The sequence below is a fragment of the Podarcis cretensis genome (genome assembly GCF_951804945.1).
Source record: "Podarcis cretensis genome assembly, chromosome: 17".
NCBI classification, from domain to species: Eukaryota; Metazoa; Chordata; class Lepidosauria; order Squamata; family Lacertidae; genus Podarcis; species Podarcis cretensis.
In genome coordinates this window covers 42,484,826-42,512,505 of record NC_137187.1, presented here as the reverse complement: position 1 = coordinate 42,512,505, position 27,680 = coordinate 42,484,826, and the positions used below count along the sequence as shown (strand labels likewise).

The 27,680-nt window shown below is 46.2% G+C and overlaps 1 protein-coding gene across 4 annotated transcripts; it reads right to left on the bottom strand.

Moving 5' to 3' along the window:
* Window positions 1-718: 718 nt before the first annotated feature.
* On the bottom strand, window positions 719-27,574 carry LOC307205959 (zona pellucida sperm-binding protein 2-like). 4 transcript variants are annotated; one of them, XM_079958684.1, is made up of 21 exons: window positions 27,240-27,571; window positions 25,651-25,709; window positions 23,638-23,730; window positions 23,055-23,179; window positions 21,632-21,778; window positions 20,747-20,842; window positions 20,466-20,633; window positions 19,689-19,785; window positions 17,335-17,558; window positions 13,994-14,147; window positions 12,490-12,701; window positions 11,704-11,821; window positions 9,658-9,863; window positions 8,310-8,424; window positions 7,329-7,498; window positions 6,758-6,831; window positions 6,357-6,484; window positions 4,747-4,936; window positions 4,095-4,233; window positions 3,645-3,741; window positions 719-919 (listed from the first exon to the last, which is right to left on the bottom strand). In XM_079958684.1, exons 1-21 carry the CDS (start codon window positions 27,263-27,265, stop codon window positions 840-842), a joined length of 2,718 nt encoding a protein of 905 aa, XP_079814810.1. In that variant the 5' UTR covers window positions 27,266-27,571; the 3' UTR covers window positions 719-839. The 4 variants fall into 4 exon arrangements, with proteins under 4 accessions (XP_079814810.1, XP_079814811.1, XP_079814812.1 ...); XM_079958685.1 differs by lacking the exon at window positions 3,645-3,741 and having other exon boundaries at window positions 27,240-27,572; XM_079958686.1 differs by lacking the exons at window positions 23,055-23,179; window positions 25,651-25,709; window positions 27,240-27,571.
* Between the last annotated feature and the right edge of the window lie 106 nt (window positions 27,575-27,680).

The window sequence follows — 27,680 nt, the reverse complement described above, 5'->3', positions numbered from 1 at the left end:
CTCTGTAATTTTAGGACAAGCGGAAGGAACAGTATTTTATCAACATTTATTTTTACTTTTTTCCCCTTGTATGGTTTTAGGACAACCAGATTTTTCCCCTCAGCTGTTTGACAGCAAATGGTAGTCTTCTGACTTAAAAGTAATTCCTTTCTGAGTTGCCACACATTCTAATTCCCAGAACAATAGCTGTATTGCTCTGTTCTAAATATATCCTCTATTCTTTTTTTAAAGTAACCTCCTCAAACTCAGTGTAGTGCTGAGGTTGATAGAGCCAGTCGTGGTGAAAACTGAAGTAGGAGAGTCTCTAATTCCAGAGGCCCTTCTTGTAAGGGAGGTCACTCCTTGCCCTCTAGCTAAGCAGGTTTCCAGCCACTATGGAAGTTAACACCTGGAAAAACCAGGCTAATGTCTAAAAGGAGTTCAATAGCTTCTGAGCAATGCAGTGGAAAGAAACTTATGGTGCTTGTAATTTTCATTTTAATGCAAAATTTAAAGCTTCCCATGTTTTGCTTCAGAGCCTAGGGTGGGTAGCAAGTCAGATCTTGCTTTATCTCCTTAAATGCAGTTTAGCTGCTTTGAATGCTCTAGCCCTTCTTTCAGAGGTAGGAAACAGAATTTCCAATACAGAGGTCAGTGCAATAGTTTAGATAAGGTGCTTACTAATTAAATATTTGGCCTTTTAGTTTTTCCCACCCCCCAAAAGCAAAAGTTCTGAAAATCTCTATTGTATACCTTTATTGCACAAGATGTACACCGCTGAAACAGCCAGCAACACAACATTTGCCATTTCAGTTGCTAAATGATGATCCTAGTCCAGTCTCTTCCTATTCCTAGGATGGTCACGTATGGTCCCTTCTTATCACAACTGGTCCAGATGAGACATGCACTTGCCGACTGCGGGTAGAATCAATGCTTCGGCCTGGAAAGGGGGGGTGGAAAAGGCAGCATTACCACATTCATTTACATCCTCCTAAAGCAGAGGGACTCTGCAACCAGTATAATGTAGCTAATAAGCTATGCAGACTTGAAATCCACTTTCCATCAAAATGCATCATCTCACACTTTCAATGTCTTTTTACCATCTCAGTTGAACATGCCGACAAGCATTTTTTTGCACTGGCTAAGGATCAACTGCACGCATTCTACTCCATTTTTTCTTTACTATTGCATAGGTCCCAAAATGCCATTAGTTTCTAGAAACCCAATGAACAACAGCCATTTCCTGAAATGCTACAGAAAGTTGTAATAGTCCAGCTTGCACTGTAGTTCTCCTGGAGAACTGCGTGGTCCACAGCACAGCCTCAGCCAGGCTGCTCTCCTAAGATAGATTTCCAGAGTCATAAACAGATGCTTTCATTTTGTTGTTGTTGTTTAGTCGTTTAGTCGTGTCCGACTCTTCGTGACCCCATGGACCAGAGAACGCCAGGCACTCCTGTCCTCCACTGCCCCCCGCAGCTTGGTCAGACTCATGCTGGTAACCTCGAAAACACTATCCAACCATCTCGTCCTCTGTCGCCCCCTTCTCCTTGTGCCCTCCATCTTTCCCAACATCAGGGTCTTCTCCAGGGAGTCTTCTCTTCTCATGAGGTGGCCAAAGTACTGGAGCCTCAGCTTCACAATCTGTCCTTCCAGTGAGCACTCAGGGCTGATTTCCTTCAGAATGGAGAGGTTGGATCTTCTTGCAGTCCATGGGACTCTCAAGAGTCTCCTCCAGCACCATAATTCAAAAGCATCAATTCTTTGGCGATCAGCCTTCTTTATGGTCCAGCTCTCACTTCCATACATCACTACTGGGAAAACCATAGCTTTAACTATACGGACCTTTGTTGGCAAGGTGATGTCTCTACTTCTCAAGATGCTGTCTAGGCCTGTCATTGCCCTTCTCCCAAGAAGCAGGCGTCTTTTAATTTCGTGGCTGCTGTCACCATCTGCAGTGATCATGGAGCCCAAGAAAGTAAAATCTCTCACTGCCTCCATTTCTTCCCCTTCTATTTGCCAGGAGGTGATGGGACCAGTAGCCATGATCTTCGTTTTTTTGATGTTGAGCTTCAGACCATATTTTGCACTCTCCTCTTTCACCCTCAATAAAAGGTTCTTTAATTCCTCCTCACTTTCTGCCATCAAGGTTGTGTCATCTGCATATCTGAGGTTGTTGATATTTCTTCCGGCAATCTTAATTCCGGCTAGGGATTCATCCAGCCCAGCCTTTCGCATGATGAATTCTGCATATAAGTTAAATATATGCAGGGAGACAAAATGCAGCCTTGTCGTACTCCTTTCCCAATTTTGAACCAGTCAGTTGTTCCATATCCAGTTCTAACTGTAGCTTCTTGTCCCACATAGAGATTTCTCAGGAGACAGATGAGGTGATCAGGCACTCCCATTTCTTTAAGAACTTGCCATAGTTTGCCATGGTCGACACAGTCAAAGGCTTTTGCATAGTCAATGAAGCAGAAGTAAATGTCTTTCTGGAACTCTCTAGTTTTCTCCATAATCCAGCGCATGTTTGCAATTTGGTCTCTGGTTCCTCTGCCTCTTCTAAATCCAGCTTGCACTTCTGGGAGTTCTCGGTCCACATACTGCTTGAGCCTTCCTTGTAGAATTTTAAGCATAACCTTGCTAGCGTGAGAAATTAGTGCAATTGTGCGATAGTTGGAGCATTCTTTGGCACTGCCCTTCTTTGGGATTGGGATGTAGACTGATCTTCTCCAATCTTCTGGCCACTGCTGAGTTTTCCAAACTTGCTGGCATATTGAGTGTACTGGCCTTGTTATTTGCAGTGCTTTCTAAGGCCCATTTGACTTCACTCTCCAGGATGTCTGGCTCAAGGTCAGCAACCACACTACCTGGGGTATATGAGACATCCGTTTCTTTCTGGTATAATTCCTCTGTGTATTCTTGCCACCTCTTCTTGATGTCTTCTGCTTCTGTTAGGTCCTTTCCACTTTTGTCCTTTATTATGGAAATCTTTGTACGAAATGTTCCTTTGGGATGCTTTCATAAGTAGTGCCATTATGTCTTCATGAGTTTTAGACTTAATATCACAATTCCTCATTATAAAGCAATTTCTATTATAGTTGTGTTTTAAGGAGCAGTCTAAATGATGTGTTTAGCTTGCATGAACCTGTAGCCTTAAAAAGGCCTCTGAGGTATGGCAACAATAGACATCTCAGTACTGAGACTATCTGCTCATCAGTTTAAAACAAAAAACTGTCTGTGCATTATACCCATGTGCGCACATGACAAGACATCAATTGCTGAGTGCATTTCTTTTTGAGCTGACCTAAAACCCATCTGTTTCCCCAGAAAACCACACCCACCTTTCAAGATAACAGTGATGTCTGCTGATGGGGGTGGGGTTCAATTTTGCATTGGCTGTGCAGGCTAGTCCTCCTTTCAGGTGACTGACAGATGGGTTGGCCTGCAAAGCAGATCCTGCCAAGGACATGGCGTGCAGAGTGAGAAAGGTTTCCCACCTGTGTTCTAGGGAAAGCCATGCTGGCCTCTGGCAGGGGATTAGAAGAGAGGTGAGGAATTTGCGATCCACTGTTAAGAATACAGTTCCCATTGGCCACGTTGCTTTGAGAGCCACAGATCTCCTGTAGAGAGCTCTACAGAAGCCATTTACCTCACAAGACACCTACCAACTCTCTGCCTTCTGGGAATGCAGCGCCGGGCACAGAAGGTGTCCATGGCCAGCCAGCTGGAATCACAGATGACTGCACTGCAGTGGAAGTAGATCTGAGGACAGTAAAAGCAACATAACATAGCAGGAGAACCAGGAAGCAAAACTCCCAACTGTCAGGATACCAACAACTATGTCCTCCCCTCCCTGTCCCCAGCACGTGTCTCCTTGTGCCAAAATACATACCAGCTCAGCTTTAATTTTATTGTTTTAAATCAATATGGTGCCCTTAACTTTAATTCCTATTGCAGCTTACAATAATAACAAGTAATAGTTAAGACTGTTTGCATCCACAGAAACTATCAGAGCACAGCAACTGAGGCAGGCAAGTCTGTACTCTTATGGGACCACGTTGGGGGGGGGGGAGTTCAATAGCAAGCATTACCCCATGGTCCAGAGCTTCCCTTACCTGCCCCTGAAGTGCCTGGTTGTCCACCATAAATGTAAACATTTTCACTTCAAACCGCTTCAGGTGTGTAGGGAACGGGACAGAGTCCTCAGTCACTCCATGGAATGTGGTTTGATGAGAGTCCTCTGTGTTCTCACAACTTGGGGTGGGGGAAACATGACAGAGAAGCTAAGAGATACAAGCCTTGCTGCCACATCATTGTGGGCTAGCAGCCCCATGGCAATGAACACACCGGGGCAGCCTGAATGCCACAAGAAAAGCTGGAGCCTGTGACCTGCTATTATGCACACTTGTGATGCTCAGCACAAGCCTAGTACCCCTGTCTCTGGCTTCTGAAATTTACTAAAACTCCCTTCCCCCTTTAAGAAATGTTTGTTTCAATATGGTCAGGTACTTAAGAGAATACAGCAGCGGGTAGTACTGATTCTCATGCTCCATTCTGCCTTGTGTTGTGTTTTCGTATTATTTCATTCAGTTCTTGGCATCACTCCTCCACCCAGAAGTGCTTTTCTATTTTTGCCCCAGATACCTAAGGGAACGATATAATTTTAAAATGCAGCCAAACCAGCCAACCACCTCACCCCTCAATTAACAGGCTGTGAAAACATCATCCTTGCTCTTAGAACTAGTAATGTATTATTCAGACTCTTACCTGTCCATCACTATGTTCCACTGCGGAAGACTCTTCCTGTCAGAAGATGCTGTAGCCCAGCAGTCCTCCAGAAAAAGTTCTAGCTGTGGGTCCTCGCTGTGGAGAAGCTCAACCTGGAAGTGAAGCGGTTCTCTAAGGTAGCGAGTTACCGGGTGCTCCATGTCTTGGTAGAAGCTGCTGTAGGACTTATCTTGCCAGGGTGCCGCAGGGGGGAAGAAAAGCACATATTAGAACCTTAACAAACCCAGAGGAATTAGTTGCTTTTAACAAGCCAAGGCTGGCACTGAGCAGTCCAGGTCAGCCTTTGTCTCTCTCTTTTTTAAAAAATAATTTTTATTAAATTTTCCATTTTAACAATCCAATCAAATCACATTAAGTATTCCAAATTATACAAATACATATCATATAATCCAAATATTATGCCAAATTATAAATTTTTGTTGGGGCTTCCCATGCTTCAAGTTCAGTGGGGTTCCAATCATCTTACGTTTCTACTGCCTTGAGTTTCCAACCAGGTCAGCCTTTCTCAACCTTAAGCCCACATATATTGTTGGGCTACAACTCCCATCATTCCTAGGCAGCATGGCCAGCAGTCAGGGGTGATGGAGTTGGGTCTCAAGGTTGAGAGCAGCTGGCCCAGGCTATTTCTCCCTAGTAGGTTCTGTTCTCCAGCACGAGAGCCAGGCTGGTGCAATGCAAGTGGCGCCTCTGCTTTCAGCTCTGGTACCAGGGCTGAGAGATCACAGAGAACTATGGCAAGACCTCATACCAGTGACAGAGAACAAGCTTTTTAATTGCCTGAATCTAGAGCAAATCAAATGGAAATCTGCCCAAAAAGATCCTCCACCATCACACAAAAAGCTGCTCCCAAGGATCAAGGTGGGAGAACTCCTGAGGAGCTTGGAAAAGTGACTTTGAGCAAAAAGAATCCTTTTCTGCAATACATCTCTGTGTATTGCATCTCTGCTAGGTGGTCTGGGAAAGTCTGGTGCTCACTACCAAACCACTTGCTGTGAGGAATCCCAACTAGGCCACTGATAACCCCACCCCCCACCCACCCAAAACAGCCAAGAGATGTTCCTGGCTGCTCCTAAAACGCCCCTCCACATGCTTTTGGGGTGATGGAAGAAAATGCAACACAACTCTTCAGCCCACAATGCATAAACTAGGTATTCAACACTCAAAGACTGTAGGCTGGATTAAATCTCCCTACCTTATTGGGGGGGGGGGGGAGAGACTTAATGTGAATACTTACTGCAATTGCATTTGACTAGCAACATCTTAAGAAGTATTCTCCCTCAACACACAGGAGTACCATCAATACAATATTTGTATTATCATGTAGATCTGTCCCTACAAATCTTTGACTGCATCTCCTATTACCCACAGCCACTGGCCATAATGCCTGAGGCTGATGGGAGCTGCGGTCCAACAATGTCTAAAAGGGCCACAGGTTCCCCATCCCTAATGTCAGATGAAAAAATGTTCCTCATAGATGTTTTATCTATTCCTGTCTGCTGTTCTGAGATAAAATTCACAAATTTTGAGATAAAGTTCGGTTGCAGCCTTAACCTGCAAGGCTCCCACAGAAGGCTGTACTGTGACATTACCTCTGGCCAGCTTAAGGGCAAGCACCAGCACCCCCAGCCCAGGCATGATGCGTGGCGATGGGGCTTCTGTTGGGCTGTACTGGAGCAACAGGGTATCACCAATAAAGTACCGGCAAGCACATTTCAACCTTGAAAAATACAAGTGAGAGAATAGTCCATTCGTTACCCTTCCAGTCCAGAACAGTTCTGAGGGCATAGCCCTGCTTTGAGGGGTGGAGGGGGAGAAAGGAAGCTGCAGCAGAAACTGGCACAAGAGTTCTAGCAGGTTATGTTTAAAGGCAGGATGCATCTCCTTCTAGGACAAGCTTGCACATGGGGGCCATGTCACCAAGTGACCCTTGTATTACAATGCGGTAAACAGCTTCCTTCCCCAGTCCTTCGCCCAAGCCACGAGTACTCACTGATAGATAGGTGCTGCTTGGCCTGTGAGAAAATAGAGGACTTCGTTTTCATAGGACATGGTGGCATCTTCAAACTGCAGATGAGATTAGACGATAAAACAGGAGGCAGTTTCAACCATCTTCTAGAGCAGAGGCTGGGCAACCTGGGGTCCTCTAGATGCAGTTGGGCTACAACTCCCAATATCCCCTTCCCACCATGGGCCATGCTGGCTCCTGGGTATTTGGAATCTGGCAACATCCTGAGAACCACAGGTTACCCCACCCCAGTCTTAATGTTCCTTCCCCAAGGAGCTCAGCGTAGCACTTGTTGTGCATGTACCTCCATCTTCCCAACAACCCTGAGAGGCAGGGAGCCTCAAGTACCAGACTAGAAGACTTTGTGCCAAGCTTCACAGTCATCTCCAGTAGCTAAGGAAGAGTCAGGCTGCTTCAACCCAAGACAATCCAAATCAAGAGCGAGCATGGTTTTTTGAGCTTGACATGAACTGATGGAGCAAACATTCTGGAACCATCTTCTTCTAACATGAGTGGCCGCATGGACTCTGCTCCTGACAAAGCAGCCGTTTCTTACCTTACGAGTTGTCCCACAAGAGGTCACGTTGAAGATGAACGTTGCTCCTTCCTCTGTCACTGAAAGTGGCCTGCAGCGTCTGTCTCTCAGCACTAGGCCAGAAGGCACCAGATCTGGGGTGCCAACTAGCTTCAAGGCAGAGATCCTCACTGTGCCATTAGCCAGGCAATCTGCAAGGGAAATATATTATATATGCCAGAGCATAACAGACAAGCAGTGGCAGACCTTGGGGTCTCAAATTTCAACAGCACCCTGAGAGACACCCAAATTCCACACACCCTGCCTCTCACCTTCCATTCTACATCATAGTTGTGGCACCCCCAAGGCTCCACATGCAGTGCAACCCAACTGGTTGTGCTCCCTTAAATCTGCCTCCGCAGACTAGTCAAGAAGCGGAAGCAACAAGAAGATGAGAGAAGGTGGCTTGCTGAATATAAGCAGAGTAGCAAGCAGGAGACTTCAATACAGTGGTACCGCGTGTTACGTCCCGTCCCCCTTATGAATGCTGCGGGTTACGCGCTCCGCTAACCCGGAAGCAGATGCCCCTTGTTGCGACCTTTGCCCTGGGATGCAAGCGGAAATCGCACTCCAGCGGCACAGCAGCAGCGGAAGGCACCATTAGGGAAAGCATGCCTCATGGTACGAGCGGTTTCCTGTTACAAACGGACCTCCGGAACGGATTAAGTACGTAACACAAGGTACCACTGTACCATCAAATGAAACCATTTTCTCTGCTAATGAAAATGAAGAACAAATAGCTGGTTCCCAAGATGGACATGATAGAAATTATGAACTGACATTAGGAAAAGCAAATAAAAATACAGAGTACAACACAACAGAAATGCACATTGCTATGCAGAGCATCAGATGCTCTATCCTCTGTTTCTTGCTCCACCCACCCCTGGCATGTGGTTCCCAGAAGGGAAGGTGGTGCCCATATGGGAAAGGGTCCCCTGCCCCTGGGCTCGAGAGAGAGATTACCAATGAGGTCTTTTGGAGAGAAGCTGCAGGAAACGGCAAAGTCTATCATTTCAGCGAGACGATAGTCCTTCAGCTGCAACCGGAAGGTGACCAAAATCCCAAAAGAATCTATTTCCTACAAAGCAAAGGGGAACAGACTAGTTGCACAAGTTAAGAGCCGGCTGCATTAGGAGGCTTAGACAACCTCACCGCCACCACTTCCAACCCAAGGTGGATATTCTGCAGTCCTCAATTACCTGCTTGCACCCTTGGTTTCAGTCATCCTCCCTCTGGACAAAGCGGGAGGTAGCAGCATGAACGGCCCTTTTAGACCCATATCTTGGATTAATGGAAGAGGATATCCAGCAGCCAATGGACGAGGTGGGCACCTGCCAAGGCCCAGGCCAGACTGTGGACATCTTTCACTGCCAAGGATGCTCCCCACAACACACAAATCCCATTTCAGACAAAGCACCAACAAAGATTCAAACTATCTCCTACACAGTTTCTAGTCATCAGCACTCACACATTAGTGTGCAGAAGACTGGAACATCAGCCTGTCTTCTGCCCCAGATTCTCAAGGTCACCTTAAGCCTTAGATGGATCTCTAGCAAAGGCAAAGAGGTTCCTCCTACAACGCTCAAGGGCCTGGGTTCAGGGCTACTGAAAGCAAAGCAGGGCCCTTAAAAGGATTTTTTGTTGGAGGTGGAGAATAGGGGGTAAGTAATTCCTTTTGCTGAAGCAAAGAGATTTGCCATTCTGGTCATGGTACCCAGTGCCAAACATGCTCAAGAGCAGAGAAGGGAAGAAGGCCTCTTGTGGTGCCGCTGCCGCCAAGGCCAGCTGCCTGTGGTCCTCTCTCATCATACCACTAGAATCATTTACACGCCAGCTGTTCATTCATGCACCAGGACTAAGAACTGGCACCTGAGGTTCCTCTAGCTCCATTCTTTCTTCCATGTACATCATGTCTTTTTAACAATAACCTGGAAAGAACCGTCTTACTACTGCTTTTGTAAGCTGCTCTGGGAGCATTTTCAGCTAGGGAGCAGGGTGGAAATGTGCTACATTTAAAAGTACTTGTACAGTACAAGTGAGCTTGCCAGAGAACCATATTATTAGCAGGAGTGCCAGCTTGGCCCCATGACTGTGGGTGCCCAGGGCCTGGCACCAAAATTTGTGGGTGCCCGGGCACCCAGGGCGTTGGCACCTATGACTCTTGGGAAACAATTACCCCAAGGAAACCAATCACCATACCCCTCACAGCTGCTTCTTGTTTCCCCGCTTCATGGCTGGGCAACCCATGCTTCTACACACACACACACACACACACACACACACACACACACACACACCGTGTTCCCCTTACCTCATAGCGCACGTGGGCTGCCTGCCTGGGCACCCTTAAGGCCAAGTGGGTCCCATTGTCCAGCAAAGTATAGCTGAGTGCCTGCGCCTTCTCCCGAGTCAAAAGATCGTCCCCCGCAAAGGGAAGCCAGTCCTGGTCCACGTTGCCTCGTTTCACCACTAGGTAGAGGGCTTCGTCATCACAGAATCCCTCAGCCTGGGGCAGCACTGGGAGGGAGGCAGTAGGAAGAAGCAAGGCTTTCAGGAGCAGGAACCCTCGTCCATTCACATTCTACCTGCCCTTCCGATGCCACCGGCATTTTAACAGTAGTACAACTTTCTAGGCAGCCGAGCAGCAGACAAGGACAATTCCTCCAAAAGGAATATTTGCATGAGGCTGGAAGCAAATGCTCTTCAGGGTAAGCCACCTGCCAAGGCTCAGGTATTGCACAGGTGCATGGAGGCACACCACTTCAGGTCGCATTGGGTCTAGGTAGGTGGGACACAGTGCCTGGCCACTCACCTGGAAAGGCCCTGTGCATGTTTGTTAACCCTTCACTGGCCACACCTCCACCCCATTCACACAGTTAAGGCTCTTTGTTGTGGAGCACCTACAAAGACAAGGTGCTCCCTGTGGATTCTCAAACAGAATGTGATCCACACACAATGACAAATCATATCTGTGTTCATTTAACATGCTTTTACCACCTAGCCCACTGAAGAGTACTTGAAGTAGAGCTACTGATTATGAAGTGAAAAGGGCCATCAATTCTCACCTTACCTAGAGCAAAAGAATCCCACAACCATTTGTCCCACCCAACCTTCTCCTGGAAGTCCTCTCTAAGGGGCAATTTGTTTTATGCTTCTAGGCACAATTTATAGAATAATTATTGCAGGCTAGAAACTAATCTCTATTTACTGAAAATTGCCACTCTAGTACTTAGCTATATTTCCAGGAGTCAACAAAATAGTGGCTGGCACCCATTGGGACTGGTAAGGCAGAAGAAACCAGCGCCAATGACCAGCAGAGCCAACTGATTCCAGCTTTACCCCCATCCTACTCCCTGCCAAGACTGAGGAGGACAAGCAGGCAGGCAGGCAGGCAGGCAGGGCCTTCCCCTGCACCAATTGTAGGCAGGTGAGGGCTGGCTGAGGGAAGACTAAGGTGAGTGGGACAGTGTCCCCTCTGCCCTAGTGGACCAGCATCCCCTGCAACAGGAGGATGCCTCTTACATTCAGCAGCTCACAGAATTCTGTAACATTGCAACTTTCTTCCAGGAGCTGCCCAGGATGGAGAACTGGAGTGCCCCACTTTCGTTTTGTCCTCCCCATAACACTTCAAGGTAGGCTAAATCACCCTCTACACCAAGCATCAACATTACAAAATAATACAAATAGTTATCTAAACCTTGGCATAACTTCTCCATTTAGTCACCACTGTTTTAATGATGCCAAGCTATTCAATATTCATAGTTAAATATTGGTGTTCTTTACAGGCAAACCAGAAGTACCCTCCCTGACCCTGGTGAAATCCTAGATGCCACTTCAAACTGAACAATAGGTAATAGGTAAGGTAAAGGTAAAGGTACCCCTGCCCGTACGGGCCAGTCTTGACAGACTCTGGGGTTGTGCACCCATCTCACTTAAGAGGCCAGGGGCCAGCGCTGTCCGGAGACACTTCCGGGTCACGTGGCCAGCGTGACATCGTTGCTCTGGCCAGAGCCAGAGCCAGAGCCGCACACGGAAACGCCATTTACCTTCCCGCTGGTAAGCGGTCCCTATTTATCTACTTGCACCCGGAGGTGCTTTCGAACTGCTAGGTTGGCAGGCGCTGGGACCGAGCAGCGGGAGCGCACCCCGCCGCAGGGATTCGAACCGCCGACCTTTCGATCGGCAAGCCCTAGGCGCTGAGGCTTTAACCCACAGCGCCACCTGCGTCCCATCAGGTAATAGGTACATCTCCCCAATATTTAACCTTCAGCAACTAAAGTTAAGCTCACCATTTCCACTAACCGATTCTTGAATCCAAAATGGAAAGTGATCAGAATGTTGGTTCCAACCAACTCACCTGCATCCTGGACCAGGGCTGTCAGAGGAACAGGGACATCAAAGGTGTCTCCCTGAGGAATCACACTGAATCCCAATATGGGGTTTGTAGTGTAGCTTCTGATGTTATCTGGTACATACTGGGAAGATAATTTGAGCGGAGGTGAGCTCTGGTTATTCAGCATCATGACAAACCTTTGTTATTATATCACCATCATTTAGAGTGTAACAGCTCTCAAGGGAAGGAGGCTCTGTTGTGCTCATGAAAGCTAGGCATGATAGGCACCTACACTTTAACCTACAAACCATGCATTGTGGCCTACTAGATTTCATACCCTTGCAGTGTTTTTAGTTTTAACATGCTCCAGAGAGAAGGTATCCATATATTCCATCCCATCAGCTATTGACTGCAGGGACACATTTGGAGTGAGAGGCAACTTTGCAGTTCCAGAGGCATAAACAAGCACCATCCCTTACCAAGTCTCAATTCAGTTATAGGATACAGGGGGGAAGAGATGCAACCTCCTGGAAAGAATTAGACGAAAGAAGCTCCATGTTTCAAGTATATTCTTTTGAGTTAGACCTTTCCAAGGATGTCATGCCAAAATTTGTTTTCCTAGCTCAGATGATTTAAGGATGGATAGTTGATGTATCTACAAGTGCTTAAGTGTTATTTAAATGTCAACTCTGAAGTTCCCCAGTCAACAGGACTACCAGCACTTCCACTCTCTATGCTTTGCCCCTTACAACTGCAATACACTCCCCTCCAAGAGCCCACAGACTAGGCTTGGTTGGTGGCAGCACTCACCTCCCTTCCAACTCCAGGGGCATCAAAGGGGACTTGTACCACATAGCCCCGACTTCCATTGGAATACTTAGCTTCATAGATCTTATAGCCCTTCTTCTCAGCCTCAGGTAGTGGCAAGGGCCCTGAAGCATCCACAGTAATACTGACCAGCACTACATCTGGCAGAAAGGTGCCAACTGTTGCATTGAAGAGCTGGAGACTGGCATTAGTATCTGTATGGAGAAGAGAAATAGTTTTTGTAAAACAAAACCTTTTTCTTTTTCTTTTTTAAAATATTTTTTATTAACTGGCCAATCACATCAAATTAAATCACATCATATAAATTCCAAATTACAAAGCCAAATTTTTAAAACAAAACCTTTTTCTAGACCAGTTCCCCATATCAATTTTGCTCATCAGGCTTACGAGTGAAATTTGCTCTCTAATGGATTTCCTCAGTTGTTCTGTCAACAAGCCCCCACAAGTATATGATGCTTCTCCTTTCTATAAATCCTTCAAGGTTGTCATTTTGCAGACATTTTCAGAATGTTAGTAAGCTAGACAATTTTCCTATTTAACAAAGCTCATCCTTCCCACAGAACATGTTTGCTTATTTGTTTATTCCTTCACCAAGCCAATGTTCTTCCTTCAAAGACCAAGACCAAGGGCGGTCAACCTGTGGCTGTCCAGATGTGGTGGGCTGGCAACTCCTGGCATCCCTGAGCACTGGCCGGCTGAGGGGAGTCTAGCAGCATGTGAAGGCACCAAATCAGCTAGCCTCCAACAAAGAAAATGGAATCCAATAATTGGACCATCTAGCCCTGTACTGACTGGCAGAGGCTCTCCAGGGTTTCATATACAAGTCATGTCCAGTCCTACCTGGAGATGCTAACATTTCAACCTGGGACCTTTGGCAATGTATGTGCTCTGCCCCTGAGCTACAGCTCTTCAGTGCAGGTGGGCAGGACCCATTTAGAAGGGGGAACTGAGGAAGCTGTCTTATACCAAGTAAGATCATTGGGTCCATCAAGCTTAGTAATGTGTACACTGACTGGCATCAGCTCCTCAGGTTTTCAGACAGGATTCTCATCCAGCCCTACTCAGAAGCGCCAGGGATTGAACCTGGAAACGTCTGCATTCAATGTAAAGGCTCTACCATGGAGCGACAAGCTCTTCCCTGAATTCAAGGATCAAGAATAGACATATAGACATAGACACACACACACACACACACAGAGAGAGAGAGAGAGAGAGAGAGAGAGAGAGAGAGAAAGAGAGAGAGAGAGAGCAATAGTGAAGTGGTTCCTGTGCTCAAGACGAACACTGTAAGCCAGTGTACTCTTTGACCAAGAGTATGATGCCATCTCTAACTCTCCCACTGAAGAGTTAAGAACATCTAGGGGAATTCTGCAATTTGATCTTGCTAGAATAGAAGGCATCTACTAGCACACACAGCTGTCTGTGAAGCAGCCATCACCAATGTTTCAACAACTTTATAGAACTATTATTTACAATGAACACTCACAATCTGTAACTATGACCGGCACAAGTTGCAGAGGGGTGCTAATATCCTTCAGGATGGTATGTTTCGTAATACCCCTCTTGTCATCTTCCCACAGATGCTCTACATAAGGGGCGATTTTGTAGGTAATCATTGGTTTCCCATCAATCACATAGGTCTGGAGCAAGAGATAAACAAGTAGACATCGTTAAAGGGACCTAATGTTAATACAAGCCATGTTGTGACAGGATATGTGACAGAACCTTGTCTCCCAGGTTCCCACCTTGTTGCTATTTCAATCCCAAAACATGGGCTCTGGACTTTAAGATTTGTTAAGGATTTCTAATACAGGTGTACACTTGACACATTTCATCTCCCTCATTTTGTAAGAAAGTGCCATTAAGACCATTTTGTACAGCAGGAGTGAGCATATCTACATTGTTTTTTTCTATAACTCTTTTCTAGAGCTCTGCCAACCAAAGCCAAGTGCGAAACAGTGGGCTTGTCCACATGGCTGCTTATACCATGCCAAGAAATCACAGCTCCAAGCAGTCCTCAGTTTGTCCCGCTGCTTTCCTGGGGGAAACCTGCTCTCTAGTGCTGAATTGGAGCAAACATCAATCTGTAGAAAACCTAACTGATATTTGCTCCGGCGGGTTTTCCTGGGTGAAAGCAGCGGAACAAGTGGAAGTGTAGATGAGCTCCGTGTCTGAGGATAGAGAAGGGCAACATTCTCTATCTAGAATTCAGGAGTGGGGTGGCTCCAAGCACATGCTCCGTGCCAAGGAGTAATCTAATTCCAGAACCACACTCAATATTTTCACACACAAAAATGCACTACTGATTTCCCCCCTCTCTCTCAGCAGCCTGCTTCATGGAAGAAAGCCTTTTAGTGGCTGCTGTCGTCAGCCAACTGCAGGATCACCCACACAGGAGTTTAATGTGGATTTGAAGCAGCTGAGTCTCATCCACATGACCGCCTCCTCCTTGAACCTTAGCCTGCACTTCCTCACATTACATCTGGATTTTCGAATCTGAGGATAATCCAATAAGAACAGTCTAGCTACTATAAATGTGCATGTTACCCAATGGTGGACAAACACATGTGCACTGTTTGGGCATGTTAGGGGGTTTTTTATATGTGTGGTGCCATTTCACTGGGGGTCATCTGTGCACTATACTCCTTATTCCCATTTGGTTTCTGTCCCAAAGGAAAATATGTAGTCTGTGTGGTTTTTTTTTTTTTTGAAATTTAAAAATCAGCTTCTTTCTTCTTTTTTGCAGAGCTGCTCTAGCACAAACAGATGTATTAAAAATAATATTTTTATGGAAAATTAAGTTAAAATTTAATGATTGGATACTACTAAAAGAATTATATGAAAATGATGTACAGATGGTATATAACACTGGTAAAAATGGCAAAAATACTTAGAACAAGCTCTAACAAGTGCTGAAAATGCAAAGAAAAGGAAGGTACCCTTTTCATATGTGGTGGAATTGTAAAACAATTAAAAATTATTGGGATTTGATTTATAATGAAATTAAAAGAAAGTTTGAGATAACATTAGTTAAAAAGCCAGAAGCTTTTCTATTAGGTATTTTAGGTCAAGATTTACCAAAAGACAAGAAAAAATTATTAATGTATGTGACTACAGCGGCCAGAATTTTATTAGCTCAAAGATGGAAAAGTGATGAAATACTAACAAAAGAACAATGGCAAGAAAAATTGATGGAATATGCTGAAATGGTAAAGCTGACAGAGAGTCTTAAAGATAAGGACAATAATTATTTCAAGAAAGATTAGGAATCTTTTATGATGTATATACAGAAACAATGCACTGAAATGGACTCACTTGCAGGATTTGATTAAGACACTTACAATTAATCAATATAAACAGAAAATATAAATATGAGGGTAAAATGTTAAGAAAATGTTAATAAGGTATAATTTCAATTTCAATATATAAGGTATATAAAATTATAGGCAGAAGAAATGAATATGTGATAAACCAGAAAGGGAAGTTGGGGGAAGTTGAGGGGGGATAATAGAAAATTTAAGATGTAATTTTTGTTTGTTTTTAGTATTGATTACTGTATTTTCTGGTGTATAAGACTACTTTTTAACCCAGGAAAATCTTCTCAAAAGTCGGGGGTCGTCTTATACTCTGGCTACAGCAGCAGTTCCTGCAGCAACTCCCCACCAAATGATAAAACGACAGCAAATTAAATCAGAGGACACCAAGCTCTCTAGATGAAGCAGAAATATGCTTGAAAATTGGCCCCAGAAGCTCCCGGCCACTGGGAAGCGGAGCGGATTTCCAAGCTGGACTGGAGACTGGTTTTTAAAATTTTTATTTGGTGTGTGTTGGAAGAGAGGTAGTCTTATACGGCGAGTATATCCCAAACTCTATAATTTAACTGGAAAAGTTGGACGGGGCCGTTTTATAAGCCCAGTCGTCTTATATGCCGGAAAATACGGTATGTGAAAATTTTGTTGGAAAATCTTAATAACAATAATAATAATAATATTTGCCCTTGCATATACAGAAAAAAAGAAAGGAAGATCTTTCCCAACAAGACAAAGTAGGACCTTCTCTCTCTCAGAAATGAGAGCAACATCCTTTTAATCAAGCACAGCGCTTGCATGGCTCCATTGATTCCACCCCAAAACTTTTAAGTCAGTGATCAGAGGCACCCATGCTCCTCCTTGCCTGGTCATTCTTTGCCCTTGTGTGCCCCAACACACACATCTCTCTTTTGACTTGCTCTTTTGTGCAAATCTGATAGACTGAAAAACTTGTATTTCAATTTTTTAAAATAAATAAAGTCATGCTTCAAATTTGGCTTTGATGGAAAATTGTTGCACAATTCCACTACGAAGGTGCATGCATACTGGTAAACAAATACCTGCTGCCATGGCCACAATGGACCCCCAGGTTTCCTGACCTGCAGGGAGAGGGGTTGGAAGAACTAATTGTGGGAAAGGGGCAGCACAGAGTGTGAACTGAGCCCATCTAGGCATGAACAAGAAATATTGAGATTTTGGAGGCATAAAATGGAAAGCACTCATATGTTGACAATGGCGCGCACACACAAAAAATGGCTCATATAGGCATCGACACCTTGTATGAATATGCCTTGTGAGACAACCCCCTGCTGAGCCATTACAAACAATCCAGAAACTACCAGTAGATCCCAATCCACCATCTGCCCACCTCTCTTGCAGAGTACATAGTTTAGGAGTGAAGCAACGTATGGCCATCAATTTGCCTCCCTGCCACTTAATAAATTACTCCCCATTCAAAAACACTTTGTGCTAGACCATTGAATTATCTAAAGCATCCAGGAACAACATCCGTACCCACCTTGTAGTTACCACCCGGTGCACCAATGGGCATCTTTAGTACAATAGCATCCTTGTCACTAGCCAGTGAGTATCCCCAACTTCTGATGTCTTGTGTAGACAGTTTGTCCAGGTTGACCCCCATGTCCACTTTCAGCTCCTTGACAATGCCAGCTCCAACCAGGAGAGGAGGGATGCTCTTGGGAATAGTCCAGGTAATTGTTTCCTTCGAGTAGTACACACCATCTGGCAGAGGGGAGTGAGGAGGGAGAGAGGGAAGCTTAGGGAGTCTCCAGACGGTCACTCTTTTGTGGGAGAGACTGAAGCCCATTCCAGAAGTTGAGACTTCCCAGTTAGTGGCTTAAAGGGTTCTGTTGCCCCAGCACAACAAAACCACTTTGAAAAAGAAACAGACTCTTTGAGGGTCGGAAAGTGACAGAGAAAGGCACTGAAGTGTGGGATGAATGAATGAGCAACAGGAAGACATACTGCAAGCAAATTGGAATGAATGCAGGTTGGATGCTCATTGGCAAATAACTACCCAGCAAACAAATCAGAATGACAGAGATGGCATGTAATCTAACCTGCACATAAGCTTTTTGTGCAAACAAACCAGGATGAATATTAAGCAAACAGCTTGTCTGTGGATGGAGGAACATGCCAGTTTTGGCTCCTCTTGGGGCTGAATCCACTTACTTGCCTTTTGCCCTTTTGCTCTTTCTAAAGTCTGGCAGAGGTCCTTGCTTCAATGCTCCATGTCCAAGAGCTCCCCCCCCCCCACAAAAACCCACTATTTAAAGCTGAATTCAAGCAAATGTCAGTTCTGATTTTCTGCAGATTGACCAGATGATGGACTCAAGGGCATCCTGATCAAATTTGCAGATGACACCAAATTGGGAGGGGTGGCTAACACCCCAGAGGACAGGATCACACTTCAAAACGACCTTGACAGATTAGAAAACTGGGCCAAAACAAACAAGATGAATTTTAACAGGGAGAAATGTAAAGTATTGCACTTGGGGGAAAAAAAAGGAGAGGCACAAATACAAGATGGGTGACACCTGGCTTGAGAGCAGTACATGTGAAAAGGATCTAGGAGTCTTGGTTGACCACAAACTTGACATGAGCCAACAGTGTGACGCGGCAGCTAAAAAAGCCAATGCAATTCTGGGCTGCATCAATAGGAGTATTGCATCTAGATCAAGGGAAGTAATAGTGCCACTGTATTCTGCTCTGGTCAGACCTCACCTGGAGTACTGTGTCCAGTTCTGGGCACCACAGTTCAAGAAGGACACTGACAAACTGGAACGTGTCCAGAGGAGGGCAACCAAAATGGTCAAAGGCCTGGAAACGATGCCTTATGAGGAACGGCTAAGAGAGCTGGGCATGTTTGGCCTGGAGAAGAGGAGGTTAAGGGGTGATATGATAGCCATGTTCAAATATATAAAAGGATGTCACATCGAGGAGGGAGAAAGGTTGTTTTCTGCTGCTCCAGAGAAGCGGACACGGAGCAATGGTTCCAAACTACAAGAAAGAAGATTCCACCTAAACATTAGGAAGAACTTCCTGACAGTAAGAGCTGTTCGACAGTGGAATTTGCTGCCAAGGAGTGTGGTGGAGTCTCCTTCTTTGGAGGTCTTTAAGCAGAGGCTTGACAACCATATGTCAGGAATGCTCTGATGGTGTTTCCTGCTTGGCAGGGGGTTGGACTCGATGGCCCTTGTGGTCTCTTCCAACTCTATGATTCTATGATTCTATGACCATTTGCTCTGACTGAGCTTTATGATTGGGTTTTCACAGGGAAAGCTCCAGAACAAAAAAAGAAAGGGGGGGGGCACTCAGACACAGAGCTTTAAATTACAGACTGTGCCTGGAAAGAGTGGAGGGAAGGTGTGAATAAGTCCTTTGTTTCTCATTTTTCTAACCTCAAATTTAGTTCTCAACATTAGTTTGCAAAAGATAAAAAAAGGGAAAGGCTAAGTCCACATGAAAATTGTTCAGCATTCACCTTGTTCTTGTACAATTGCTATGGCACCAACCTGAGTAGAGCTTCAACTGAGTTCCAGTGAGTTCTGGCAGTGAGTCCCCCCCCCCCCCAATTTTCACTAATATGAATATTTATACACACTTTATCCCCAGTATAAGCAGTCCTGTACACCTTACTTGTCTGAAGAACTGTACTGCAAAATTCAGAGAAGCATTTTTTTTAGTATAGCTGTGTTTGTTTTCATATTGTTTCAGAAGATGTGAAGAAGGTAGGTTCACCTTTCAATGCAACTGTTTTGAATTCCCATCAAGGAGGGAATCCAAAGCATGGAAACTCTTGTGGGCTTAAGGGGTCTACAGCTCAAAAGACAGACCCCCTTGTTTACATACCTATAGGGCAGGTCACTGCTGTGTCCACCATTAGGAGCATCCAGCGCTGCTTGTAGTAGGTGCTGGACCTCACAGAGGAGAAGGGAATCCCATTGACCTGAAAACAGAAGCAGCAGCTCCTGTCTCTGTCATTTGCCATGTTTCAGTGCCTCACAGCTCAGTCCCTTTTCCCATGAACTAGCAAGAGCAGAGTTATTTTCAATGGCATTGCAGAATTAGGCACATGCCATTCAAATTGCACTTAGTTTGCATCATTTATGTTGGCCAAATAGTTCAGCACCTCTTGTTGCTCAGTTCAAATCCATTCATGCCAAGTTAGTACAGATAATGAGTCTACATAAAGCCCTGGTCAAGGGTCTAGCTTCCATCACCATCATTAGTACTACTCCCACTTTTCTACTTCAGTTGCAGAAATATATCATCTAACACTCAGAGAGACTTCCGAGCCAAAGCATTCTGCTGATTACATGCTACCCACCCACTACATTTCTCATTACTAAAGTGCACATTTTCCAAGCTCAAAAAGACACAGGTGTCACTGGCCATGCCAGGGATGCTCCATGCTGAAGGGGTCAAGGTAAATATATGTGCAAAATTTATCTTATGCAAGTTTTGTTTTTACTTTACAATTTTATAAGTTGCTTTCCAGCTTAAGGCCATCAAAGCAGTGTAAAGACACACACAAAAAGACAACTCTTAATTCTACAAACCATTCAAGCTCTTGCTGTTTCCTTCTGACATGCACCTCCTTAATTGGGGGGGGGGTTATGCACTTACCTCCACCTTCTGAGCCTCAGTGGCATTGTAGGGAGCCCTGAGCACGATCCTCGTGTCTGTGGTGTTGACTCCATAGCCAGCAGCATGAGCTTCTTCCACCCGCATAGCCTTCCTCCTGGCATCCATGTGAAAGACAATTTGCCAGATGGAGGAGGCCCCTGCAACAGCCTATGGGGGAGGGAGGAGAGGGAAGAAATAATTTCAGAGTTTTAAAATAACCTCCCATAGGGAAGTCTGCTGCCCCCCAGTTCTTTCTCAGTTGTGGCAAAGGAGAGAGATACCTCCGGAAAGGCAGCAGCCCAGTCCTCAGGGGGACCTGCAGGTTGATCTTGAAGAAAGCCATCTGGGATTGGTGGTACGTTCCTTCTTACAGAGACCTTGAGTGGGGAAAGGGGACATTGTAATTGGGAGAGACTTCACAGCTACTCTCTATACAGGATCTCCCACGTGCCTTATCCGAGTCTCTCTCTCTCTCTCTCTCTCTCTCTCTCTCTCTCTCTCTCTCTCTCATACACACACACACACACACACACACACTTTGCAATTAGGATTTGCCAACTAAACATTTTTGCTTCTTCTGGCAACCGGCATGAAATCAAGGAGCAAGGCTCCTGGCCTTTGAAGTGTATACCTCAAATTATTTTTGGCATCTCATATTTGTTTCTAAGCTTTAAGCCTTCCACCCACCTCTCTCCATGTGCATCTGGAACACACAATTTTTCCTCCACATTCTACCCCAGATCAACTTTCACACATGACATAAGCAGAGTCAGAGAGGTTCAAGAGCATTTTAGTGTACACCTGTAAATACAGGCTGTGTACACCCCATACATTCAAAGCACATGGTTTTCCCCAAAGAATCCTGGGAACTGTAGTTTACCCCTCACAGAGCTACAATTCCCATCACCTTAAAAAAAAAAAGAACTACAGTGCCAAGGTTCATTGGGGGAATCTGTACACTGTGTCTGCAACCTCCTGCTTGGCAGGGGGTTGGACTCGATGGCCCTTGTGGTCTCTTCCAACTCTATGATTCTATGATTCTATTCTCTAGGAAGTGAAAGTCTTCATGCTCAGAGACTTGGCTTCTTGAAAGGCGGCAGCAGATCTCAAGGTACGCTTCTCATGCATTTCAAAATGATGCTTGGCTCCCTAATATAAAAATTTACCTCCATATAGTTTGCCTCACAGACTATTTCTCGAGGCTGCCACGGGCCATATGAGCAGCTCACTGGAACGTTAAGCACCACCGTATGCTGCATCCCAGGGTCTGTCGCTGCCGTTATCTGGATGTTCAAAGTGAAGTGCTGGTCATCCTGAATGTGGGAAGAAGAGGACCAACAGTTAACCTGCATTAAGGGTTATGCTTGCGGTGGTGGAAGTGTTCCTCCTGCAGTATAGGATGAGCTGGATTAAATATGTAACAAACATTCCAGCTGCTCAGAGAACAAAGCTGCTAGAATGTCTGCAATCCAGCAATTATGCAAGAGGGAAAGTTGTCAATTTGGCTGGAGAGAGAGGCCCTAGTCACAAGACAGTGTTTGGAGCAGGTCAAGGACTGGCATATGTTTCCAAGGGTGTTTAAAAGGAAAGCGGCTGAAGGAATTTATAGACACTGCATTAAGAAATGCCTACTAAAATGAACTTGACACAACATTTATTTGTGGATATTTTCAAATTTTAAGAGATTAAAAAGCACCTGCTTTCAGTTAGCTGTGCTTAGCTTCGTACACCTAGTGGAATAACTAGCTGTCGAGGTGTTCCTGAGGACTAACCACAGGTGGTCTGAAACATAATACTACGACCCCCCTCCCTCCCTAGATGGCACCCTTGTTTGTATTCTTTGTATTCTCCTGGTTGTTTTAAATTGCTAGTCCTCAGGGAAGCTACAGGGCATTGCATGCAGATCCAACTTTAAGACGCTCCCAAGACCATCCCAAGACCATCTGCCCATAACTTTCACTCCCATCAGGAAGACTTATGGGTTCCAGGCACTGCACAGACTCAGATGCAGAATTCAAAGGCCATCACACAGGTTCAGCCGCTTTGGTCAGAGCAAGCAGATAGCACAGCTCTGGCGGGAGGTAGTCGTGCATGCTCTGGGCCATCTGAATGGTAAATTAAGGCCTCAGTGCTTCATAGTACCTTGCCCTTTTGATCTGAAAGGTCCCCAAGTCTCTCACAGACTGTCAGCATTGCCTAGGCTTCAATCCACTCTGCCTCAAGAGCCAATGGAGAATGCCCTAGTGCGGCCCATCCCAGTGGGCCTTCCTGTCAGCGTCAGTCAGCAGTATCAAGGAACTCCATTTGCAAAGGAACAATGGGGGAAATGGCTTTAAGGACCCAGCTGTTCCTTTTGGACTATGTCCACACATGACGTCATAGATGACATCAGGCATGGGGGCAAGTGGGTGTGTTTTGTGGTGGAATCACCTCACAGGCCAAACTGGGACCCACGCCAGGCCTCATTATGTTGGCGGCTCCTCACCGCTGTGCAAAACAGTTTGCTTTAAGCATTAAGACAGCTTCCCACAAACAGTCCAGAAGCCTCTTCACAATCCCTGCAGCATACAGCTTAGCCCTATATCCCACCATCAGAGTATAACAGCCAAGCAGCGAGGCACGGAGCTCTATATTCCCCCAAACGTCTTGGGAAATGGTGTATCCACATTTTGCTGACTGGACCTCGTCTATAGGCCAGGGCCTGCCAAACTGGTCTGGAAGGACAAGAATGTAGATCATTAGATGAGGGAAAGGGAAATCGCTTCAGAATAGTTACCCACAACAGCATTGTGTGCATTAATATTTCATTCTTCAACATACCTCATTGAGACCCTGCTGCAAACGTCTGACTGTGGGACAAGAGGCACCTACAGCCTGTGGCACCAGATACTCGATTGTTGGCCAGATGGGCTTTGCATGCTAACAAGAGTCATCATGCACCAGGAAACATAGTCTTGCAACCCTCAGTGATGATATCAGCCAATGCATCTCTGGAGAGGTTGTCTCAAGCCAGTGAAGCAAAGCAAACATCTGGCCACTGGCCAGAACATGGTTAAGGCGCACATGCGGGACCCATGCACCCCCCTCTCCAAAGGTGAAAGAAAGAATGTTACATGTAGAACAACGCCCAAGTCTTCTCTTCATCAAAAGCAGGAAAAGAAACTGAACTCACCAATGGCAGCAAAGCTGATGTACTTGTTTTGGAAATAGGCTGAACTCAATCGGAGTCGGGCAAGGCTGCCTAGACACTGCACGTTAACCTGATCTGAAGGGCAAGGAGATAACAAAAAATCAAAGTTGTTAGCAAACTGGGCACCGACCTTCTATCAGGCTCAAGTCAACATGGGAGCAAAACTCCTAAATGGTTCACAAGCCATGGTCCCAGTATCAGGTTGAGCCTCTTGGGGATGCTCAACACATCTATACGGGCTTGCTCCTCATTTCCCTTCCCTTGCCGTCCATCCTACGACTGCACCCTCTAAACAAGAACAAAGAGGAACAGCCAGAGGGGAGTTCAAAAGGTGGCAGCCCTAATTCCCTCCAGCGGCATCTAACAGTAGCCCAATTAATGACAGCCAAATCTTGTTTTCATGTTGCTGTTCTTCGATAATTCTTTCTTTACCTCCATCTGTTCACAGCTGTGTTTTATGCCCCAGGTTGACAATGACATTCCAAAGGGTTTCCAGAATGTCTACTCCAGAAGGACCAGCACGGACACTTTCTCCAAGACAAAGAGCCAAGATAGGAAACTGATTTGCTCCTAGGGTTGACTTCTGTGTTGCCCGCCTTGTGAACTTCAGTTCTCCTTCTCCCTGGCCACATGAACTGGGTGGAAGATTGCCTAGTCTTTTTACACAGCAGCGCCAGGGCTCTCCCACCATATACGGTATAATGCACCCACTGAGTTTCCTCCTCTTGTGGGAAGACAGAAAGCAGGATCAGCACTAGATCCATTTTTGTGAAGTACAGTAATCCCTGACTACTGGTCTTGCTAGCTAGGGAAGATGGGAGCTGTAATCCAAAAACAGCTGGAGACCCAAGTTTGAGAAATGCTGGTCTCGCTATTTGAGGAGGGGGGCAAAAGGAGCCAGGCTGCAGGGGCTATTTAGCGAATGGGCAGGGGAAGAAAAAGAAATGCAGCCAGTTAAGTAGGATGGGGGGGGGGGGAGGAGGAGTGGAAACATTGTGGAAGTTCAGTTAAGAGTGCCACATAAAGAGGGAACAGATCAATTCTTAAGGACTTGCATCCTTTGCTTCTACAGCAATCGGTAGACTTATCTTCAACGCAAGTCTTCAAGACTAAAAATATGCCCTGAGCCAGCAGTGGAGAACCTGCCACCCTCTGGAAGTTGGATTCCACCCACTAACAAGGTGCAGCCAGCATGGCCAGTGTCAGGGATGATGGGGGTTGTGGTCAAGCAACATGCAGAGGGCCACAGGTTCTCATTGTAAATTTTGGTGGGCAAAAACTCACTGAATTAAATGTACTCAGGTCCCTTGTGGCAGCAGATGGTGTATTTATTCATGATGTACTCTTTTCTGCATTGCTCTCCGGGCCTCAATAAGTCAGATGTTAGCAAGCAGTACAGTGGTACCTCGGGTTAAGTACTTAATTCGTTCTGGAGGTCCATTCTTAACCTGAAACTGTTCTTAACCTGAAGCACCACTTTAGCTAATGGGGCCTCCTGCTGCCGCTGCGCCGCCACCTCGCAATTTCTGTTCTCATCCTGAAGCAAAGTTCTTAACCCGAGGTACTATTTCTGGGTTTGCGGAGTCTGTAACCTGAAGTGTATGTAACCCGAGGTACCACTGTATATGCTAACTTAGAGTATGCTAGTGTCCCAAGTGCAAAGAGTAGCATTGCCTCCAGCTGGGTGGCTCTCAATGGGTCTGGGCTCACCCAGCCAAATCTTGGCCAACCCATGACAAGAGCTGCAAGTATTATGATCATCCACTCCATGGGAGACAGACACCTGGAAAAGGACCCAGCCGCCAACTCCTGTCCTGTTTACTTTGCATGAATAAGCAGTTCAAGAGTGGGACACACCTTCTCTAAAGAGGAAAGTGATGTACCCTTCTTCCTTCTCTATTAACAGACTGTTCGCAACAAGAAGGAAATCAAGGGCATGCAAAAGCTTTGAAAAACACATTAGGCATTATATTCACCTAGCCAAGTGGTTTTTACCTGTTACAGGAACAAATTGAAAGCACACTCCAGGAGCCAGAAAGCCAAGAAGCAGCAACCTGAAAAGAGCATCATGGAACAAGGGTTGACGCTGCATGCAAACAGTGGGAGGCAGAGGGAGGCCAGCCTTTCCTAGGTTGCTCCCAGACTGTCACTATTTTCTTTTCTTTTCTTGTAATTTAATCTTAAACTGCCTCAGCTATTAGAAACCTGGCAAAACACGGAACAAGAGTGGGGGAGCCAAAGGGAGATAACACCAAATATGGTTCTGCATCTTTACTGTTGCTCCAGAAGGGTAGAAGCAAAACTATAGGTGCAGAAGTAGCAAGGGAACAGATTTCAGCTACATGTTTGGAGATGTTGCTTAACAGCAAGAGCCATTCAACAGTCTTTCATAAGACGGCAACATCTCCTTCACTGGAAGTACTTAAGCACAGCAGGGGCAGACTTTGGTAATATGGCGCCCTGAGGGAGGGCAAATTCTGGCACCCCCCTAAATATTATTTTCATGCCAGCCTTGCTCTCACATGCTCTGTGCATGCTCTCAAGTGCACTACATCATAATTGTGGCAACTCAATTGCCTGCTGGCTGGGGCCTAATTTTGAGTTGGTCCCCATATAAACAAAGGTTTTTTTGGTTGTTTTTGTTGTTGTTCTTGTGTGTCTCCTTGGCTTGGTGTCCTGTGCAAAGGAACCACCCGCACTGCCCTAAATCTGGCACTGAGTAGAGGCTTGGCAACTACCTGCCAGGGATACTAGCTGCAAGTTTCCTGAACTGAGCAGAGGGCAGTGACTAGATGAATCCCAAGATGGCTTCCAAATCTGGAAGAGTTTTGCTCGGGCATCTTTTCTAACAAAGTTTTCTATTAATCTGGAGCATGCCCAATGGGCTGTCTCCTCTTTCTCTCAGGGTTGGGGAGTCTGGGGTGGGAGGGTGTGAAAAGAGCAGCCGGCTGGGAGGAAAACAGTCTGTGGAGTAGAGAAGCCTAAGGTGTTCCAGGCTAGGACACTCTCCACACCCCAGTTGCTACACATACCCAAGAGAAGACTGAGCCTTAGCCAGTGGCCCAGCCATTAGGCAAGGTGAGAAAGCCACCAGAGGCTGCCAGTAGTGGAGAGGGAGAGAAGGCAGAGAGCCCTGCGATGGTTGGCGACCACAGGTGTATGGAGGATGTAGCGCCTGACCTGCAAGAGTTATTTGCAGCTTAATCACAAATACTGTATATCAGAACAGTTTCCATAAGTGAAAAACCTAGTGAAAACATAGAAATCAAGACGACTTTAAGAAACAGCAGGCTAGAAAACCAATGAAGTCAGATGTACATAATAGCATCGCATGCCTGGCCAGGGAGTCTCGCTTTAACAAAAACGCTTCTGTCTGTCTGAACCGACTAGCCGTGGCTTCCCCGAGCAGAAGCAGCGGGGGTGCGGAAGGCAACGGGACTCCTGGGGCAGCCCTACAGCCAGTAGGTTCAGCATGAAACCTCCCTTATCCGTGGAGGGGAGTTTGCACCGGGCGGCCCCCGCGCAGGAAACCTTCCTGGCCGCTCATTCCAGTACAAGAAGCGCCCCCCCCCCCGCCGACTCACCTGGCCGCGGGGCTCCAGCTCCCCATCTTGCCGGACTAGCAAGGCGTCCCCGACCCTCCGCCGCCGCCGCGCCCCGCGCGCCTTTCAAGGGCTCCGCGCCCGCCCAGCTGCGCCCAATTAGCAGCTGCCCCGCCCGCGCAGGAGGCTTCTGGCCGGACAGGAGGGGGCGGGCAGCTGCCTTTTTCCTGGGGGGGGGGGTGACCCTAGCGGGGAGCCCGCGGGCAGCATCTCCGTCCCACAGGGTCTGGTTTTCACCCAGGCAGCCCCGCATGGGAGAGAGTTGCTCACCTGTCCTCCTTCTGCCCCAGTGGAATCACGAGCAACGGGGGCGCCGCAGCTTCGCCTCCATGTGGCCCAGGGGGGAGGCGGGGGGGGGGGCTTATTTCAAAACATAAGCTTCCTCCAGCAGCTGCCTGTTGTCTTTCCTGCCCTGTCCATATT

What these genes read in the sequence shown, in the direction of transcription:
- LOC307205959 (XM_079958684.1), bottom strand. Translation starts at nt 27,265, where the DNA reads ATGGGGAGCTGGAGCCCCGCGGCCAG. An exon ending in CTGAGGCTCAGAAGGTGGAG is followed by an intron (nt 19,786 to 20,465) that starts GTAAGTGCATAA and finishes TTCTGTTTTCAG; the next exon opens with GTCAATGGGATTCCCTTCTC. An exon ending in TCCCAGAAGGCAGAGAGTTG is followed by an intron (nt 920 to 3,644) that starts GTAGGTGTCTTG and finishes CCCCCTTTCCAG; the next exon opens with GCCGAAGCATTGATTCTACC.